Source organism: Bombina bombina, chromosome 2, assembly GCF_027579735.1.
Source record: "Bombina bombina isolate aBomBom1 chromosome 2, aBomBom1.pri, whole genome shotgun sequence".
NCBI lineage: Eukaryota > Metazoa > Chordata > Amphibia > Anura > Bombinatoridae > Bombina > Bombina bombina.
The window spans coordinates 1,096,172,152-1,096,193,947 of record NC_069500.1 but is presented as its reverse complement, the minus strand read 5'-3'; the positions used below and the strand labels follow the sequence as shown (position 1 = coordinate 1,096,193,947).

Here is a 21,796-nt window from a genome sequence, read left to right as displayed (position 1 = left end):
GTGTAATATGGTCAAGAGGGAGACTTCCATCGACAAGATACAGGATAAGATTAAGGTGTTAAAGGTCACCAATTCTTTCATTTGTGATGCCAATATACAAATTATTCGCTTGAACGCAAAGGTTTCAGGATTCTCCGTTTTAGCTTGCAGGGCTCTGTGGCTAAAGTCTTGGTCTGTGGACTTGACCTCTAAGTCGAGGCTGTTGTCCCTGCCTTTTCAAGGAAAGATTCTGTCCGGTCCAGGATTGGATTCGATCATATCCAAGGTTACAGGAGGCAAGGGAGCTTTCCTACCACAGGATTAGAAGGCTAAGCCTAAAGGATCTACTTTACATCCCTTTCATGCGGACAAGGCCCAGTGCCAGGAGCCCGCCGTGAAAGCGGATCAGTCCAAGGGAACTTAGAAGCCTGCTCAGTCTTGGAACAAGTCCAAGCAGAACAAGAAGCCTGCCGAGACAAAATCGGCATGAAGAGGCGGCCCCTGGACCAAGAAGGGGGAAGATTGTCTTTCTTCTCCAAAGCCTGGTTGCAGGATGTTCAGGACCCTTGGGTTCTGGAGGTTGTCACCCAGGGTTACAGGATAGGATTCAGGTCCCAATCCGCCCTGGGGCAGATTCCTCTGGTCTTCAAGACTGGAAAAGAGAGCGGCCTTTCTAGATGTTATCATACCAGTACCCCAAGCAGAAAGGGGTCTAGGGTACTATTTAAATCTTTTTGTGGTTCCAAAGAAGGAGGGCACATTCCAACCGATTCTGGACCTAAAGTGTTTAAACATGTTTCTGGCGGTTCCATCATTCAAAATGGAAACTATCAGATCTATTGTACCCCTAGTTCAAGAAGGGCAGTTCATGACGACAATAGACTTGAAGGATGCTTACCTTCATGTTCCAATTCACAGGGACCACTTAAAGTTCCTAAGATTTTCATTTCTGGACCAACACTTCCAGGTTGTGGCCTTTCCCTTCGGCTTGGCGACGGCCCCGAGAGTCTTCACGAAGGTTCTGGGGGCGCTTCTTGCAGTGGCCAGATCCAGGGGCATTTCTGTGGCGCCCTATTTGGACGACATCCTAGTCCAGACGCCGTCGTTCAGCCTCACAGAGGATCATTCAAGGGCTCTTCTTTTATAGCTCCAATCTCATGGTTAGAAGATCAACTCAGGAAAGAGTTCCCTGGATCCCAGCAACAGGGTGGAGTTCCTGGGCACGATAATAGACTCTATGTCCATGAAAATATTTCTTACAGATCAACGATGCAGGAAGATTGCGTCCACCTGTCTTGCCCTTCGGTCTTACTCAAGCCCTTCGGTGGCTCAGTATATGAAGATGATCGGGCTCATGGTTTCCAGCATAGACGTCATCCCTTTCGCCAGGTTCCATCTCAGACCTCTTCAATTGTGCATGTTGAGACAGTGAAACGGCGATCATTCAGATCTATTATAATATCCATGGATGCTCGGACCAGGTACTCCCTATCATGGTGTATCCGTCCAGAGCATCTGTCCCTGGGGACATCCTTCCTGAGACCGACCTGGGAGATTGTGACAACGGACACGAGTCTGACAGGATGTGGAGCTGTTTGAGGTGCCAGATTGGAAAAAGGAAAATGGACCCGGGAGGAGTCTCTCCTTTCGATAAATATTCTGGAACTTCGAGCCATCTACAATGCTCTGAGGGCATGGCCTTTTCTGGGGTTGTTTAGCTTCATCAGATTCCAGACCGATAACAATACCTCGGTGGCTTACATCAACCACCAGGGAGGAACGAGGAGCTCCCTAGCAATGAAGGAGGTGTCTCGGATTTAGGAGTGGGCGGAGTCCCACATCTTCTCGCTCTCAGCAATCCACATTCCAGGTGTGGACAACTGGGAAGCGGACTTTCTCAGCAGGCAATCTTTCCATCCGGGGGAATAGTCTCTTCACCCCAAAGTGTTTGCGGAGATTTGTCTCAGAGGGAGAATGCCGGATATAGATCTTATGGCATCCCGACTCAATTGCAAGCTACCCCGATACGGGTCGAGGGATCCCCAGGTAGAGCTGATAGATGCCTTAGTGGTGCCTTGGGGATTCAGCCTAGCTTCCATTTTTCCACCGTTACCACTTCTACCTCATGTAGTGGCACGCATCAAGCAGGAGCGAGCTTCGGCCATCCTGATTGCTCCTTTGTGGCCGCGGAGGACGTGGTTTGCGGATCTGGTGGGGATGTCATCCTCTCCACCATGGAGGTTACCCTGTCACAGGGATCTGCTGGAACAGGGTCCCTTTCAACATCAAAATCACGTTTCTCTGAGGCTGACTGCATGGAGATTGAACGCTTAATCTTAGCCAATAGAAGTTTTTCTAAAAGTGTGATTGACACTCTAGTTCAGGCAAGAAAGCCAGTCACTCGTTGCATCTACCATAAGGTGTTAAGGACTTACTTGTCTTGTTGTGAGAAACACGGATATCCTTGGCACAAGATGAAGGTATCCAGGATTCTGTCTTTTCTCCAATAAGGTTTGGAGAAGGGTCTTGCCGCCAGTTCCTTTAAGGGACAGATTTCAGCTTTATCAGCCTTGTTGCACAGGATACTCGCTGAGCTTCCTGACATTCAATCTTTTGTTCAGGCTCTGTCTAGAATCAGACCTGTCTTTAGGAAGCCTGCTCCCCCATGGAGCTTAGCCTTGGTCCTTCAGGTATTGCAGAGGGTTCCATTTGAGCCTATGCATTCTATTGACATTAAGATTCTGTCCTGGAAGGTTCTCTTTCTGTTGGCCATTGCATCGGCATGCAGAGTATCTGGGCTGGCTGCCTTGCAATTCGAGCCTCCTTATCTGGTCTTTCATGCGGATAGGGCTGTTCTTCGCACTCGTTTGGGGTTTCTTCCCAAGGTGGTGTCTAACCGTAACATCAATCGGGAAATAATTGTTCCTTCTTTGTGTCCTAACCTTCCTTCTAAGGAGAGGTTACTTCATAATCTAGATATGGTTCGGGCCTTAAAGTTCTATCTACAAGCTACGTAGGATTTCTACATCTCTTTTTGTGGTGTATTCCGGGAAGCGCAAGGGGCAGAGGGCCTCTTCTACTTCTTTGTCCGTTTGGTTGAGGAGCTTGATTCACTTGGCCTATGAGACAGCGGGACATAAGCCTCCTCAGAGGATCACAGCTTATTCAACTAGAGCTGTGGCTTTGTCCTGGGCCTTCAAGAATGAGGCCTCTATGGAGCAGATTTGTAAGGCGGCTACCTGGTCCTCCTTACATACTTTTACAAAGTTTTACAAATTTGACATTTTTGCTTCTGTGGAAGCTGCTTTTGGGAGAAGGGTTTTACAGGCTGTGGTGCCCTCAGATTAGGGTCCGCCTTTTTTTCCTCCCGGTTTTATTCAGTGTCCTCTAAAGCTTGGGTATATGTTTCCCTAAAGTAATGAATGAAGCTGTGGACCCCTCCCCTTTAGATGGAAAACATAAATTATGCTTAGTTTTATTTCCATCGTGGGGAGGAGAGCCCACGGCTCCCGCCCGTAACTCTGGTGGGCGGACCTAATTTTAATTTATCTTCTGACACCATTTATACCCTGATCTTTCTCCTACTGTTCTTTGTTCCCTCGGCAGAATGACTGGGGGAAGAGGGGAGTGTGGAGGTATTTAAGCCTTTGGCTGGGGTGTCTTTGCCTCCTCCTGATGGCCAGGTTCTTATTTCCCAAAAGTAATAAATAAAGCCGTGGACTCTCCTCTCCACGATGGAAATAAAATTATCAGGTAAAAGCATAATTTGTTTTTATCATCAAATTTGCTTTGTTCTCTTGGTATTCTTTGTTGAAAGCTAAACCTATGTAGCCTCATATGCTAATTTTGAAGACTGCCTCTTTTATATTGTGCATTTTGACAGTTTTTCACAGCTAGATAGCACTAGTTCATGTGTGCCATATAGATAACATAGTGCTCACTAATAAAGGGATTATCTATCTTTTTAAACAATAAACATTTTCAAGTAGTCTGAACCTTTTAACTTTGTAATACTGTTGTGGAGAGTTAAATAAATATATATATTCGCTCTGCCCTCTTCGCTCTCTGCTCTCCTCGCTCTGCTTTGTTCTCCTCGCTCTGCTCTCCTCGCTCTCTGCTCTCCTGGCTTTGCTCTCCTCGCTCTCTGTTCTCCCCTCTCTGCTCTCTATGCTCTGCTCTGCTCTCCTTGCTCGCTCTGCTCTTCTCTCCTATTTCTGCTCTTCTCTCCTTGCTCTTCTCTCCTTGCTCTTCTCTCCTTGCTCTTCTCTCCTTGCTCTTCTCTCCTCGCTCTTCTCTCCTCGCTCTTCGCTCTCCTCTCTGCCCTCTCCGCTCTCTGCTCTCCTCGCTCTGCTCTCTGGCTTGCTCGGCTCTGCTCTCCCCGCTCTGCTCTCTCCCGCCCTCCCGCCCTCTCTCGCTCTCTCGACTCCTCTCTCTCTCCTGCTTTGCTCTCCTCGCGCTCTGCTCTCCCGCTCTGCTCTGCTCTCTCGCTCTGCTCTCGCTCTCCTCGCCTGCTCTCGCTCTTGCTTCTCTCTACTCTTCTGCTTTGCTCTCCTCGCTCTTCTCTCCTCGCTATGCTCTCCCTCTCTGCTCTCCCTTCTCTGCGCTCTCCTCTCTGCGCTCTCCTCTCTGCGCTCTCCTCTCTGCGCTCTCCTCGCTCTGCCCTCTCCTCGCTCTGCCCTCTCCTCGCTCTGCCCTCTCCTCGCTCTGCCCTCTCCTCGCTCTGCCCTCTTCTCGCTCTGCGCTCTCCTCTCTGCCCTCTCCTCGCTCTGCTTTGCTCTCCTCGCTTTGCTCTCCTCGCTTTGTTCTCCTCGCTTTGCTCTCTTCGCTCTCCTTGCTCTGCTCTCCTCTCCTTGCTCTGCTCTCCTCTCCTTGCTCTGCTCTCCTCGCTCGCTCTCCTCACTTGCTCTGCTGTCCTTGCTCTGCTTTCTTCGCTCTGCTCTTCTCTCCTCGCTCTTTTCTCCTCACTCTGCTCTTCTCTCCTCGCTCTGCTCTTCTCTTCTCGCTCTGCTCTGCTCTTCTCTCCTCGCTCTGCTCTGCTCTTCTCTCCTTGTTCTTCTTTCCTTGCTCTGCTCTGCTCTGCTCTCCTCTCTCTGCTCTGCTCTCCTCTCTCTCCTCTCTCTGCTCTCGCTCTCTGCGCTTGCGCTCTCTCTCTCTCTCTCTCTCTCTCTCTCTCTCTCTCTCTCTCTCTCTCTCGCTCTTTCCTTTCCTCTCCTCGCTCTCTCCTTTCCTCTCCTCGCTCTCTCTCTCCTTTCCTCTCCTCGCTCTCTCTCTCCTTTCCTCCCCTCACTCTGATCTTGTCAAGTCAAGAATACTTTATTAGCATGACATTATCCTCTCTCTGCTCTCCTCACTCTGCTCTTCTCTCCTCACTCTGCTCTTCTCTCCTCGCTCTGCTCTTCTCTCCTTGCTCTGCTCTTCTCTCCTTGCTCTGCTCTTCTCTCCTTGTTCTTCTCTCCTTGCTCTTCTCTCCTTGCTCTGCTCTCCTTGCTCTGCTCTGCTCTCCTTGCTCTACTCTACTCTCCTTGCTCTACTCTGCTCTCCTTGCTCTGCTCTCCTTGCTCTACTCTGCTCTCCTTGCTCTACTCTGCTCTCCTCTCTCTGCTCTCGCTCTCCTCTCTCTGCTCTCGCTCTCCTCTCTCTGCTCTCGCTCTCTGCGCTCTCCTCTCTCTGCTCTCGCTCTCTGCGCTCTCTCTCTCTCTGCTCTCTCTCGCTCTCCTCTCTCCTCTCCTCGCTCTGCTTTCCTCTCCTCTCTCTCTCTCTCTACTCTGCTCTCCTCCCCTCGCTCTGATCTTGTCAAGTCAAGAATACTTTATTAGCATGACATTATCCTCTCTCTGCTCTCCTCACTCTGCTCTGCTCTGCTCTCCTCGCTCTGCTCTGCTCTCCTCTCATCGCTCTGCTCTCCTCTCATCGCTCTGCTCTCCTCTCATCGCTCTGCTCTCCTCTCATCGCTCTGCTCTCCTCTCATCGCTCTGCTCTCCTCTCATCGCTCTGCTCTCCTCTCATCGCTCTGCTCTCCTCTCATCGCTCTGCTCTCCTCTCATCGCTCTGCTCTGCTCTCCTCGCTCTGCTCTTTTCTTTTCGCTCTGCTCTGCTCTCCTTGCTCGCTCTGCTCTGCTCGCTCTGCTCTGCTTTTCTCTCCTCGCTCTGCTCTCCTCGCTCTGCTCTGCTCTCCTCGCTCTGCTCTGCTCTCCTTGCTCTGCTCTCCTTGCTCTGCTCTCGTCAAGTCAAGAATACTTTATTAGCATGACATTATCCTCTCTCTGCTCTCTCTCTACTCTGCTCTCCTCGATGTGCTCTCCTCTATCTCCTCACTCTGCTCTCCTCGCTCTGCTCTTTGCTCTCCTCGCTCTGCTCTTTGCTCTCCTCGCTCTGCTCTTTGCTCTCCTCGCTCTGCTCTTTGCTCTCCTCGCTCTGCTCTTTGCTCTCCTCGCTCTGCTCTTTGCTCTCCTCACTCTGCTCTTTGCTCTCCTCGCTCTGCTCTTTGCTCTCCTCACTCTGCTCTCTGCTCTCCTCGCTCTGCTCCCCTTGCTCTGCTCTCTCTCTACGCTCCTCACTCTGCTCTCCTCTCTCTGCTTTCTCTCTACGCGACTCGCTCTGCTCTCTTCTATTTGCTCGCTCTGCTCTCATCGATTCGCTCTGCTCTCATCGATTTGCTCTGCTCGCTCTGCTCTGCTCTCTTTTCACTCTTCTCTATTCAAATATTCTTTGTATTGTTTTAAAATATACATATGAACAGCAGAACATTACAAACATGGAAATATTAACAGGGTAGAGGATAAAACATTCATTCAGAATCAGTTTAGGTCACAACATCATCAGTGTGATAATTATTGCATTGGCACTTCCCTCATTACCCCAGTCATTCTTTGCCTTTCATCACGTTAGGAGGTGGCAGAGAAGTGGCAGAAGATTCGGAGAGTCCTGAATCAGGGTATCTGCCCTTCGAGATAGGACTGGAGTTTTAAGTAGTCATGTCAACCTCTCAGAGTATTGAAGTTAGAGTCTGGAGATGCAGGGAAAGTTTTTCTGCAAAACCATCCAGATTACTGCTAACAGCTCATAAGCAATCACTGCCTGCTTTCTCTCACTCAAGTCCATGTCAGGAGCGCTGCTATAAGACTGTCACACTTGAGAGGCTGTGTTCTGTTTCACAGCATGGATCCTGGAGGTAAGATTATTTGTTTCAATTTTTACACAAAAAAAAAAAACGCTATAACAGGGTCATGGTGTGGCTCCTTTATACCTTGATAGGATCCAAGGTTAATATCCTCTGAAGGGGATTTATTGAACCGTTTGGGTTAATTAATCAGTGTATTAATTATTTACATGATGTTTTGTGTGATTTTTTTTTTCCTGGGCTGATAGACTGTGTGTTTTCGGCTGGAACAAACAGGTTTTACTTTTAAGTTTCACTTTCAGTTTTGAAAGTGTTGCACAGCTCCTATTACTTGCTGTACTTGTGATAACAAGGGAAGTACTGTCTTGCACTCCATGTGACCGGGTGTGGTCCCATGAGATTACTACCCTTGCTACATTATCCACTCCACATGCAGTTCCCCATAGCACATCTAATCCTCCATCCGGAGGGGGCCTTCTTTCTGCGGACTTTGCCGCGCTGGTACAAACGGTGGTGTCTGCAGCCCTCAGTGCATTTCCTTGCTCTAACAAACGCAAGAGAAAGGTTAAACATAGCTCTCCTGACCCGGAGTCATCTAAATATTTATTGGATTTAGCTATTATGTCCCAGTTATCTGATGATGAGTTAACCTCTGTAGCTTCAGAGGGTGAACTTTCTGGGTCAGAGTCCTTACCGTCTAAGCCTCCTGCTGCAGAGGAACCGTCCTTTATATTTATAAAGGTTTTTTATTAAAGGAGGTCCTGTCTACGTTAGAGGTTCCAGAGGCCGCGCTGCCTGAAGAACCTATGATACCTAAATTAGACAGTTTACGAAGACAGGAAAGTTCCTTTTGACTTTTCCCTAGCCGGTTAAGATAGCAAACATTGTTAAGAATGAATGAGAAAGAATTGGTTCTTCCTTTTCCCCCTCGTCTGCTTTTAAAAAGTTGTTCCTGGTCCCAGACTCTTAAATGGATTTGTGGGGCTCCGTGGATGGTGTTATCTCTATGCTTGCTAAATGTACTACTATACCTCTTGAGGATACCTCTTCGTTCAGAGAACCGATGGATAAGAAAGATGTTTCAACATACGGGATTTTTGTTTAAACCAGCGGCTGCAGTTGCCAGAGCGGCTACCTACTGGTGCGACTCTCTGAGGTGCAGTTTCTTCTCGAGGATATTCAAAACGGAATTAAAGCTCTGAGAATTGTTAATTCTTTAATCTGTGATGCGAACATGCAAATTATTTGCCTAAATGCAAAGACCTCTGGCTTTGCGTTCCTAGCCAGCTGGGCGCTCTGGTTGAATTCTTGGTCTGCGGATATGACTTCTAAGTCCAGACTCCTTTCTCTTCCCTTCAAGCGAAAGATTTTATTTGGTCCAGGCCTGGACTTCATTATTTCTACGATTATCGGAGGCAAGGGTGCCTTCCTACCACAAGATAAGAAGAACAAATCTAAGGGACGAGAATCTTCTAATTTTTCGTTCTGACAAATCCCAACGACAACAATCCTCCTCCAAGCCCGAGCAACCCAAGAGTACTTGGAAACCGGCTCAGTCCTGGAATAAATCCAAGCAGAATAAGAAGTCCATCGAAAACAAATTGGCATGAAGGGGCAGCCCCCGATCCAGGATCGGATTGTGTAGGGGGCAGACTGTCTCTTTTTTCAGACGCCTGGTTCAAGGACGTGCAGGATCCGTAGGTCCTGGAGTTGGTATCTCAGGGATACAAGATAGACTTCAAATCTCATTCACCAAGGGGCAGATTCTTCAGGATGGTTTGGATAAGGGTTTGTCTGCAAGTTCGTTGAAGGGACAAATCTCTGCTCTTTCTGTTTTATTTCACAGAAAGATTGCTAAGCTTACCAATATTCACTGTTTTGTACAGGCTTTGGTCCGTATCAAGCCTGTCATTAAATCAATCTCTCCTCCTTGGAGTCTTTAATTTGGGTTTGAAGGCTTTACAGGGTCCTCCGTTTGAGCCTAGGCATTCTTTGGACATTAAACTACTTTCTTGGAAAGTGTTGTTCTTTTTGGCCATCTCTTCTGCTAGAAGAGCTTCCGAATTATCTGCTCTTTCTTGTGAATCTCCTTTTCTGATTTTTCATCAGGATAAGGTAGTTTTGTGGTCTTCATTTAAATTTCTTCTTAAGGTTGTGAATTCTAACAACATTAATAGAGAAATTGTTGTCCCTTCTTTGTGTCCAAATCCTAAGAATTCTTTGGAGAGATGCTTACATTCTTTGGATGTGGTAAGAGCTTTGAAATATTATGTTGAAGCTACTAAAGATTTCAGGAAGACTTCTAGTCTGGTTCTGGTTCTAGGAAAGGTCAGAAGGCTTCTGCCATTTCCTTGGCATCTTGGCTAAAGCTTTTGATTCATCAGGCTTATTTGGAGTTGGGTCAGGCCCCACGCCTCAGAGAATTACAGCTCATTCTACTAGATCAGTCTCCACTTTATGGGCTTTTAAGAATGAATTTTCAGTTGATCAGATTTGCAAAGCAGCAACTTGGTCTTCTTTGCATACATTTACTAAATTCTACCGTTTTGATGTATTTGCTTCTTCGGAAGCAGTTTTTGGTAGAAATGTTTTTCACGCAGCTGTTTCAGTTTGATTCCTCTGCTTATGTTTGAGTTTTTTCTTTTCATAATAAGAATAAACTTATATTTTGGGTTGTGGATTTATTTTTTTCAGCGGAAAATGGCTGTTATTTTATCCCTCCCTCTCTAGTGACTCTTCTGTGGAGTTCCACATCTTGGGTATTACTATCCCATACGTCACTAGCTCATGAACTCTTGCCAATTACATAAAAGAAAACATAATTTATGTAAGAACTTACCTGATAAATTCATTTCTTTCATATTGGCAAGAGTCTATGAGACCCACCCTTTTTATGGTGGTTATGATTTTTTGTATAATGCACAATTATTTCCAAATTCCTTTGTTGATGCTTTTTACTCCTTTGTTTATCACCCCACTACTTGGCTGTACGTTAAACTGAATTGTGGTTGTGGTGAGGGGTGTATTTATAGGCATTTTGAGGTTTGGGAAACTTTGCCCCTCCTGGTAGGATTGTATATCCCATATGTCACTAGCTCATGGACTCTTGCCAATATGAAAGAAATTTATCAGGTAAGTTCTTACTTAAATTTTTGTTTTTTTTTCATGCCAAAAGCAGCCGCCCTATTAGAGTTTTTAAAGCTATTACAAAGGGACAATTTGTAAGGACACTAATAAACTGTTCTGATAAAACTGTCTTTGCAAGGCAAGCAAATGAGTTAACAGAGAGTCTAGTGTCAAGAAATGACTCTAGACAGATGGTTACAGGTATCAGAGAAAAAGTTGAAACTCGAGAGAGAAATGATTTGTTAATAAATAAAAGTAAGCCCCCACCGATAGAGTAAAGATCTGTGAGATTATATCAAAACATTTTTCTCTACTCACAGCAGATGATGATCTAGTTGAGACAGTTGGAAAAGGGTATAGGTTTGCCTTTAAAAGAGCATTGACTACAGGTAACAGAGTGGCACCAACTAACTTAAAAAGCAAAAAAAATGATACCCAGAGTTCTTGGTTAACTGTAAAAGGAGATTACAAATGTCATAATTTTAATTGCATAGCCTGTGACCATGTACAACTAGGTAACAGATTTTCAAGTATGGTAATAAAAGAAACTTTCCAACATAAAAAATGCTACAATTGCAGAGCAACTCATGTAATATATTTGTTAACATGTTCCCTGTGTAACCTGTAATCCGTAGGGATGACCTCAAGGGAGGTCAGATCTCGCATTCGCGTGCATATCTGTAACATAAAAGCAGGTACATTAACTACGCCCCTAATTATGCACTTTAACCATTTTCACAACAAAAATCCGGACAGTCTAAAATGTAGAGATGCGGCTCTTTTTTGTTTTTAAGTGCACACAATAAATGTATCTTTTATATATTCAACTGACCCAACCTCATTGTTTGGATTAAGTAGGTTGTTAGCCCTGAAGCCGAAATTTGTGGTGGCATAAAGTGGACTATAGTTGAACACATTCTCCCACCACAACGAGGAGGAAATGGAGACCAGTTGTTAGCTAGACAAGAAGTCTTTTGGGTTCTTACATTAAAGGGACAGTAAACCTTTAAATCATAATATTGCCTTTTTATTTTGAAAAAATATCGCTGTTTTACAGACCCGCTCTCTGGGCTCTGCTGAGCGGGTCTGTTGTTTTTACTGAGCGCATCAGGCCAGCTGTATAGTCACAGCCCGGCCCGACCGCGCCATTAGACACAGTGCAGCTCGCTCCCGCTGTCAGACAGAGCAGGAGCAAGCTGCACTGTGTCTAATGGCGCGGTCGGGCCGGGCTGTGACTATACAGCTGGCCCGATGCGCTCAGTAAAAACAACAGACCCGCTCAGCAGAGCCCAGAGAGCGGGTCTGTAAAACAGCGATATTTTTTCAAAATAAAAAGGCAATATTATGATTTAAAAAGTTTGGCTAATGTAATATTATATAATTCTGCACTATGTGCAGAATTATATAACATTATTTTTAAGGTTTACTGACCCTTTAAAGACACGAAAGCCATAATGAGTATGATTTGATAAATTACTGGAATTGAGTCAAACTGGATCTTTTCCACATACAGAGAAATCTATCTATAATTAAAACTAGCTCCAAATACATCTTTATCCCTATTCCCACCTTCCCCTATTAACACCATCACAAATTAATTATGACTATAAATGACTATATATGATTAATATGTAGAATGTATACACTCCTCCAAAAGGTTAGGAGTCTGCTAAAGTTTATTAAGGTGATATGAGTAACGGTGTTATATATCGAATGATAATTTATTATTCGGCGGGTTATATATTCTCTAGCTTTAAAGAAACTACCCAGTAGTAGGCTGTGATTATTGTAAGTAATAAATCATGAACTGGTTAACTTTAAACATTTGAGGAATACCATTAAATATTTGCCCTATACAATGTTAGTAATATTAAAATAATTAGTGTCTGAGGAAGATAAATTTATGGTGCACATTGGGTAGTCTTTATTTGGGAGGTGTTTTTGTAAATAGTTCATTTAAAATGTTTGGAACTAAAAGATTTAACTTAAAATAAGTGCCCTTACTTTAACTATGAGTTTACACTTCCAATAGTTTCACATTTAGGTAATATGCAGTGGTTTCATTACTGACCCCTTCAAAATAAAGTGTATCAGGACTGGAGAATTGTCAATTTATTTTAACCAATCATGTGAAACCTTCACAATTTTAAATACCAAGCTTGGTGGTCAACAATTAAGCTATGATTACGGCTTGTATAGCCAAAACGCATCAGCCTTTGTGACAACCAATCCCAGGGGTGATGTTGTACTGTATGGTTTTTTGGATACCAAAGATGTTTTAATATGTTTTGAATTTAATAAAGAAGAATTTTATACTGAAGCAAGGTTTTCGTGGATTCTCTCTACACTCTCTTTACCCTTACATTTATTAGGTAGTTTGCAATGTGTGTAAATGCTGGATGAGGGGTTAATAGTTTAATTAGGCATATTACGTTGTGGGGGTTGTTGGTTTAGGGGTTAATACATTTATTATTACTTCCGATGTGGGTTTGATTGTGGGTAATGGGGGTTTTACATGTCGGGTTTATTTTTGGGAGGCAGGTTAGACTTTTACAGGAGATTTGATATTTTTTTTTATTTTCTTAGGCGCCGGCAGTTTCTAAAGTTCCGTAAGTCACAGGCGACTCCAGAAATGTGTATTTACGCCGATTTCTGGACATCGCTAGTTTATCCGACTTACGGCACTTTATGAACTGCCGGCGCCGTATTTGTGATACCCCGATGTGCGAGGTGAAATTATGGGCAGCACGGGTTTCAGCAGTTACGCTAATGCCTGCACCGCATATGTAATCTCGCCCCTAGTGTACAATGTCGCTTTAAGCCTTTCTTCCTTTGGAGCAAGGAATAGTAGTAAAAATAATCCCAATTTTCAATACATAATAACTCTGAGACTCATACATGAACATATTTGCCTATCTTTTTTATAGTTTTATAAGTTAATCCTAAACGCTGACCCTTTCACCTGTTAAATCTAAGTCGATTGAATGTTATTCTGGCCTGGATCACGTATATAACTCTAGGGTGTTCTATCTGCGATACATACATGCTCAATGTGGCCTCGTCTTTTTATCCTGATCAGCTGCCTCCTCTTCTCCCTGGATTTATTTAGGAATGAAATTCCTGTTTGTTTCTGAGACCATCTGATGAGAACCTTCCAGCACTGATTGTTTTGATTAGTCATAGCAATATTATAACAAAACAGATATTATATCCAGCTGTGTCTGTGTTGTGCTTTACTGTTATATGATGAGATTGTTGGAAGTGACTCTGCTTTGACATTTTCACACCTGCAGTCGATGCTAGAAGCTACTGCAGATCATTATATACTTTAAAAAGGATTTTAAACTCAAAATCTAATCCCCCCCCAAAAAATATTTAATTATACAGATCTGTAATGTATTTTTGTTGTTGTTACATGCTTCTGCAATGTTAAAAAATGTTTTTTGCCACTTCCCCAGAAAGGTGGTAATCGATCCTGTAGATTTCATATTTACTCATCCTGCAACATGCTACAATGTGATTGTTTGTTTATTTTTTCTATGCAAATCATATGGAAGGCAGTTAACAACTTTGTCTGAATTTTGATTTGTGCTTATACAGATATTTATTACTACAGACACACCACATTATATTTGCCAGCTATAAATACAATTAGAAACCTATTCTGTAAGAGTTATTCAGATTGCAAGTTCTAAAAAGTGTATGTATTGCTATCTTGTTCTAATTCATTCCATTGGGAAATGTTCTTTTTTATATCACAAAGCTTTCACCAGTGTAAATGTTCTTTAAAAAGTGGACTTACCCTTGTGGTGCAGACAAAACATAATCTTTTTTTTTCTTTTTGTGTGTTTGGTTTACCATTAAACGACAAAAAAAACCCTCAAGAAATCATTAAGAATTTACAGTAAAAGTGAAATAAAAAAACACTTGTTTTTGTATAACAATTTTGCTTGTCCTACTCTCCTAATAGGGGCCAAAAAGTAAATTCTGTAACCAAGGCTTTCCTCCTAATTCTGCAAATCAAAGAGTTGGTTTAGGCAGCACTGGGAGCTAGCTGAACACATCTAGTGAGCCAATGTCATGAAGCATATGTGTGTAGCCAGCAGCTAGCTCACAATAGTGCATTGCCGCTCTTGTGACTACCTAGATCAACAGAGGACACCAAGAGAACAAACTACATTTGATGATTTATTTAAATTTAAAAGTCTCTTAAACGGCATTCTCTATATCAACTGCAAAAATGTAATATGTAGTATGTTAAACGTTTACAATTATTTCATTTCTATGTTTATATAAAGCACATCAGTTACAAAAAAAAATCATTTTGTAAACATTTTACATTATTGTTACTATATGTCAGGCAAGGACAAATACCATCATTTTACTTTCAGCACCAAATTGTATTTTACATATTTGTATACAAACACTGTTGTCTGCCTCCTAATTGTATTGTTAACCCTTGCAATACTAACTACTGTATGAGAGTCTAACCTACAAAAAAAACATTAGATTTTTTTTTTCTTGAAAACCTTGTTCCTTTTTTATAATGTGCAAGAACTGCTGAATGCTGATTGTGTTGTTTATCATGTTTAACTCTCATGGGAACAAGCATCTGGAGACATGAGCTGGGTAGCTAGTAAGGAATAAACAGATAAATCAGCATTTCAGCACTTCCATAGGTTTCTGCCAGCTTGGAACTTACACAAATATCTATTTGCTGAAGCTGTATGTATGTGTTGTATCTGTAAAGCATCTAATATATTGTTTTTTGTTTTTATCGTTAGAAATGTTTCTAATCTCCAGCACTGCAGGATGTTTAGATTTGCATTTGAATTCCATGACTATGATGAAGTCTTATTAAGCACTAAGTTTAGCACAATCATATGGAGACGACTATAGAAAATCATATGTACTTTTTTTTTTTTTGTGTGTGTCTTTGTGAGGCTGTTTTTAATTACAAAGAGGTCTGGAATGGGAGGATCCATGAGTGTTTTATAGCGTAGCACAACTGAAGAACTTGGCTTTAAATGTTGGACTGCCCTTCCCTTCTTAATGATAGAATTCATGCAACCATATAGTTTTTATTGTAGTTTGCTTGATTGTTTCTTCATAAACATATTATTATATGTTAGTAAATCTTTTTTCTTTCTTTCTAGACAAGGACCCCTCTCCTCCATAAGAGCAGTTATTAAGAGAAGTAAGTTATTCTTTTTATTTATCTTTATAGTTTATTTTCACTTTTAATTAACATGTTCTTTAACTTTGTATTGTCATTTTGTGGTTTTCCAATTATTCTGTAGGTTCATTATAGATTTAAAATACCTTGAAGACAATTGTCATTTTGTGTCATAATCAATATTCCATCAATACATATTATGCGCTATGCTATCTGTTGTACCCTATTAGTGGCTTGATTTATATCTATATCTTTCTCATACTAAACTTTGTGAAAAACTGCTTAACATGGCTTAAATTGTTGTGGAAAGTTACATTTTAAGAACGAACAGTACCTCCCTTTAGTAAACAATGCAATGTGCTTAGCACAGCATCAACAAAACCGGCTTCCTCCAATCACGGCGTGGCCTCACGAGATGGATACTCTGAGTACACGCCATGATTGGAGGAAGCCGGTTTCGTATTTTTTAAAAATATGCTGCAATGTAAAGTTTCATGAATGGAAGGGCCCCTGTTTTTAATAGTATTTTTAAAAACCGGGCACTTATTAATGAAACTTTACATTCACTTTACCGCTCGGGATCTTGAGCGAAAACTGTTGATCAACAGCGGTAGTCAAATTGCTGGATTGTACAACTACTGCTGCTGAATGGATCAGCAGCCATGTCTGCCCGAGAGAGAGAGAGAGAGAAGAGATATTGATTTTGTATAGTAAACAAATTGCACCTAAAATGAATGTACAGTTTGTTTTAATATTTTGTGTATTCCAATTTAGCTTCAAGGACGACTTCCCACGGTGATCAGCAACGAGATAGAAGGTAACTGTTACTCTGCTACTATAAATATTTAACTATAAAGAACCAAGTTAGTCATTTGCATATTTCAGATTCAATACTAGTAGTTAAAATTTTTACTAAACTAATATTTGGTTATACAGACCTTGAACTTCTATGCATGCAGACATAATATATATTTCCAACTAAAGGGGAGGAGAGTCCACAGCTGCATTCATTACTTTTGGGAAATCAGAACCTGGCCACCAGGAGGAGGCAAAGACACCCCAGCCAAAGGCTTAAATACCGCCCCCACTCCCCTCATCCCCCAGTCATTATTTGCCTTTCGTCACAGGAGGATGGCAGAGAAGTGCTGAAGATTCAGAGTAGTCTCTTTGGAGGGTAGTACTCTTTGGTATGGGACGGGAGTTTTAAGTAATCCTGTCAGCCTCAAAGTGAGAGCCTGGGTGAAAGTTAGAGTCCAGAGATGCAGGGAGAGTCTTTCTGCGAAACCACCCCGACTCATATTAACCGCTCCACAAGCAATCAGCGTTGACGAGTTTCGCTACCTGCTTTCTACACTCAAGTCCATGTCAGGGGTGATGCTTCTACCTGTCACACTTGAAGGGCCGTGTTCCTTTTCCACGGCATAGATTCTGGTAAGATCGTTTCATTTTTTATACATAATGATAACACAGAAGACAGGGCCACAGAGTTGCGCCTATTATCTTAGAGAATCAAGGGTTAATATTCCTGGTAAGGTGATTATTGAATGGGGGGGGTTATACATGATATTGTTGTGTTATTACTGCGTTTTGTGCGAGATGAGGCTCTGGCAATGGTGGAACTTTCAGGTTGACTTCCGGGAGTATTTACGCTGCTGGTTTTTGGCGCTCCTTAATGCAGGGGCGGTCCTGTGAGGCATCCCATGTGACTGGGTGTGGCAGTCTCCACTTACTCTGCTGACCAGGGGCGCAGGAGACAGTTTCTGTAGTCTGGGTCATAGGAGGTGATGAGTGCCTCGGCCATTGGTGTATAAAGGTGCCTGTTTATTAGTTGTCTAGTCCATAATAAAAGCACAAGCTATGGAGGACTCTGACGTGTTAGAGGGTACTCCCTCTATATCAAAGTCTCATGCCTGTGTTTATTGCGAGGAGGTTGTTGTAGATCAGCCTGCTCAACTTTGTACCACATGCCTCGATAAGGTTGCGACATCTAAAAATAAAGGGATGTCTAGTACTACTGAGCCGCCCACCTTTGAGGGTTCCCCGTCCCGTGAGGTGCGTTCCCTGCTTTCATCTCCGAGTGCACATGCAACGCCCCTGGGTCCAACTGTTACTCCTATGAGAGAGATTCGTTGGCCATCAGATTTTGTGGATCAACTGCAAACGGCGGTATCGAAAGCGATCCATGCCTTACCACGTTCTGCTAAGTGCAAGCGTAGGGCGTATCAGGGCAGCCAGGTCCAGGGGTCGTCTACGCCTGTGGAGTTGCCAGAGGCATTATACGATGACAAGGCCCACTCCGACTCTTCGGAGGAGGCTCCCTCTGGGTCAGAGTCAGTGTCATCTCATTCTCCGGCTGCGGAGGAGCCTGACTTTAGGTTTAGGATGGAAAATTTGCGCTTTTTGCTGAAGCAGGTGCTTGCTACTTTGGAGGTCCTGAAACAAAAGCTTCAGGAGGAACCTTCGATTCCTAAGCTTCATAAGGTATATGAGGACAGGGTGGTGTCCCAGACCTTCCCGGTTCCTGTTAATATGGCTTATATTATTAAGAATGAATGGGAACTATTAGATTCTTCCTTTTCCCCTTCTTCTTCCTTTAAGAAACTGTTCCCTGTTCTGGGCTCTAAGCTTGAACTGTGGGGGACTGTCCCTAAGGCGGATGGTGTTATTTCCACACTTGCAAAGCGGACAACTATTCCCCTCTAGGATAGTTCATCGTTTAAAGAGCCCATGGATAAAAAGTTAGAAAACATGTTAAGGAAAATGTTTCAGCACACAGGGTTTGTTTTTCATCCGGCAGCGACTGTAGCCGCAGTTTCCGGAGCTGCGGCATATTGGTGTGAATGCCTGTGTGATATGGTCAAAAGGGAGACTTCCATCGACGAGATACAGGATAAGATTAAGGCCTTAAGGGTCGCAAATTCTTAAATTTGTGACGCCAATATGCAGATTATTCGCCTGAACACAAAGGTTTCAGGATTTTCCGTTTTAGCTCTCAGGGCTCAGTGGCTAAAGTATTGGTCTGCGGACATGACCTCGAAGTCAAGGCTGTTGTCCCTACCCTTTCAAGGAAAGATTCTGTTCGGTCCAGGTTTGGCATCGATCATATCCACGGTTACGAGAGGCAAGGGAACTTTCTCCAACATTGGTGTGTCCAGTCCACGGCGTCATCCATTACTTGTGGGAATATTCTCTTCCCCAACAGGAAATGGCAAAGAACACAGCAAAAGCTGTCCATATAGCCCCTCCCAGGCTCCGCCCCCCCAAGTCATTCTCTTTGCCGCTCTGAACAAGTAGCATCTCCACGGAGATGGTGAAGAGTATGTGGTGTTTAGTTCTAGTTTTTTATTCTTCTATCAAGAGTTTGTTATTTTAAAATAGTGCTGGTATGTACTATTTACTCTGAAACAGAAAGAGATGAAGAGTTCTGTTTAAAAGAGGAGTATGATTTTAGCAGCAGTAACTAAAATCAATTGCTGTTCCCACGCAGGACTGTTGAGCTGAGAGAACTTCAGTTGGGGGGGAACAGTTTGCAGACTTTTCTGCTCAAGGTATGACTAGCCATTTTTCTAACAAGACTGTGTAATGCTGGAAGGCTGTCATTTTCCCTCATGGGGATCGGTAAGCCATTTTCTTAGACTTAGAAAGAATAAAGGGCTTATTATGGGCTATTAACTGGTGGACACTCTTAAGGGCTAAATCGATTGTTTATTTAAGTTGTTTTTTTAAAGTTTGAAGTAATTTTCACACTTTTATTGTTTGGGGAACGTTTTTATCGCCAGGCACTAGTTTAGACACCTTCCCAGTCAGGAAGGGCCTTTCACTATAGTAGGCAGAGCCTCATTTTCGCGCCATTATTGCGCAGTTACTTTTGAGTACAGTGCATACAGCTGCATGTGTGAGGGTCTAGTATCCACTGAAAACGTTCCTAGAAGGCTTGAATTGGTATCGTATACCCCCCTGGGATTGGTGAAGTCGCAACAAAGGCTGTGGCTGGGACTGTAGTGGGGTTAAAATTGCAAACGGCTCCGGTTTCCACATTTTAAGGGATAACAGCTTGAAAATTGGGGTGCAATACTTTGAATGCATTAAGACACTGTGGTGAAAATTTGGTAAAGATTGGATAATTCCTTCATAGTTTTTCACATATTCAGTAATAAAGTGTGCCCTGTTTAACATTTAAAGAGACAGTAACGGTTTTATTTTAAAACGGTTTTTGTGCTTTATTAACCAGTTTAAGCCTGTTTAACATGTCTGTACCTTCAGATAGATCATGTTCTGTATGTATGGAAGCCAATGTGGTTCCTCCTTCAAATATATGTGATAATTGTGCCATAGCGTCCAAACATAGTAAGGACAGTACTGTCACAAATAGTAAGGTTGCCCAGGATGATTCCTCAGATGAAGGAAGTAGATAGTTCTACATCCTCTCCTTCTGTGTCTATACCAGTTATGCCTGCGCAGGCGACCCCTAGTACTTCTAGCGCGCCAATGCTTGTTACTATGCAACAATTGACGGCAGTAATGGATAACTCCATAGCTAATATTTTATCCAAAATGCCAGCATTTCAGAGAAAGCGCGATTGCTCTGTTTTAAACACTGTAGAGCAGGAGGGCGCTGATGATAATTTTTCTGTCATACCCTCACACCAGTCTGAAGTGGCAGTGAGGGAGGGTTTGTCAGATGGAGAAATTTCTGATACAGGAAGAATTTCTCAGCAGGCAGAACCTGATGTTGTGACATTTAAATTAGAGCATCTCCGCGCATTACTTAAGGAGGTGCTATCTACTCTGGATGATTGTGACAATCTGGTCATCCCAGAAAAATTGTGCAAGATGGACAAGTTCCTAGAGGTCCCGGTGCACCCTGATGCCTTTCCGATACCTAAACGGGTGGCGGACATAGTGAATAAGGAGTGGGAGAAGCCAGGCATACCTTTTGTCCCTCCTCCTATATTTAAGAAATTGTTCCCTATGGTCGACCCCAGGAAGGACTTATGGCAAACAGTCCCTAAGGTCGAGGGGGCGGTTTCTACACTAGCCAAACGCACGACCATTCCCATTGAGGACAATTGTGCTTTCAAAGATCCTATGGATAAAAAATTGGAGGGTTTGCTTAAAAATATTTTTGCACAGCAAGGTTACCTCCTTCAACCTATTTTGTGCATTATTCCTGTCACTACAGCGGCGTGGTTCTGGTTCGAGGAACTGGAAAAGTCGCTCAGTAGGGAGACTCCGTATGAGGAAGTCATGGACAGAATTCACGCACTTAAGTTAGCTAATTCCTTTATTTTAGACGCCGCTTTGCAGTTAGCGAGGTTAGCGTCGAAAAATTCAGGGTTTGCAATTGTGGCGCGCAGAGCGCTCTGGCTAAAGTCTTGGTCGGCGGACGTATCTTCCAAGACAAAATTGCTTAATATCCCTTTCAAAGGTAAGACCCTTTTTGGGCCAGAATTGAAAGAGATTATTTCAGACATCACTGGGGGAAAGGGCCATGCCCTCCCACAAGATAGACCTTTCAAGGCTAAGAATAAGTCCAATTTTCGTTCCTTTCACAATTTCAGGAACGGACCGGCTTCCAACTCTGCAGCCTCTAGACAAGAGGGTAACGCTTCCCAGACTAAACCAGCTTAGAAACCAATGCAAGGCTGGAACAAGGGTAAACAGGCCAAGAAGCCTGCTGCTGCTACCAAAACAGCATGAAGGGGTAGCCCCCGATCCGGGACCGGATCTAGTAGGGGGCAGACTCTCTCTCTCTTTGCTCAGGCTTGGGCAAGAGATGTTCAGGATCCCTGGGCACTAGAAATAGTCTCTCAGGGTTATCTTCTAGAATTCAAGGAACTACCCCCAAGGGGAAGGTTCCACATGTCTCACTTATCTTCAAACCAAATAAAGAGACAGGCATTCTTACATTGTGTAGAAGACCTGTTAAAGATGGGAGTGATACACCCAGTTCCAACTGTGGAACAAGGTCAGGGGTTTTACTCAAATCTGTTTGTAGTTCCCAAAAAAGAGGGAACTTTCAGACCAATTCTGGATTTAAAAATTCTAAACAAATTTCTCAGAGTTCCATCATTCAAAATGGAAACCATTCAAACAATTTTACCTACAATCCAGGAGGGTCAATATATGACTACCGTGGATTTAAAGGATGCGTATCTACATATTCCTATCCACAAGGATCATCATCAGTTCCTAAGGTTCGCCTTTCTGGACAAACATTATCAGTTCGTGGCTCTCCCATTCGGGCTAGCCACTGCTCCCAGAATTTTCACAAAGGTGCTCGTGTCCCTTCTAGCGGTTCTAAGACCAAGGGGTATTGCAGTGGCACCTTATCTGGACGACATTCTAATTCAAGCGTCGTCTCTTTCCAAAGCAAAGGCTCATACAGACATTGT

The 21,796-nt window shown here is 43.3% G+C and overlaps 1 protein-coding gene across 1 annotated transcript in view; it reads left to right on the top strand.

Moving 5' to 3' along the window:
* Nucleotides 1–21,796, top strand: part of LOC128650066 (SH3 domain-containing protein 19) — a 169,502-nt gene that overhangs the window by 59,302 nt on the left and 88,404 nt on the right. Inside the window, exons 3-4 of the mRNA XM_053703736.1 lie at nucleotides 15,382–15,422; nucleotides 16,176–16,218. Coding sequence (XP_053559711.1) covers nucleotides 15,382–15,422; nucleotides 16,176–16,218 — 84 coding nt within the window. The remainder of the gene's footprint in view (nucleotides 1–15,381; nucleotides 15,423–16,175; nucleotides 16,219–21,796) is intronic.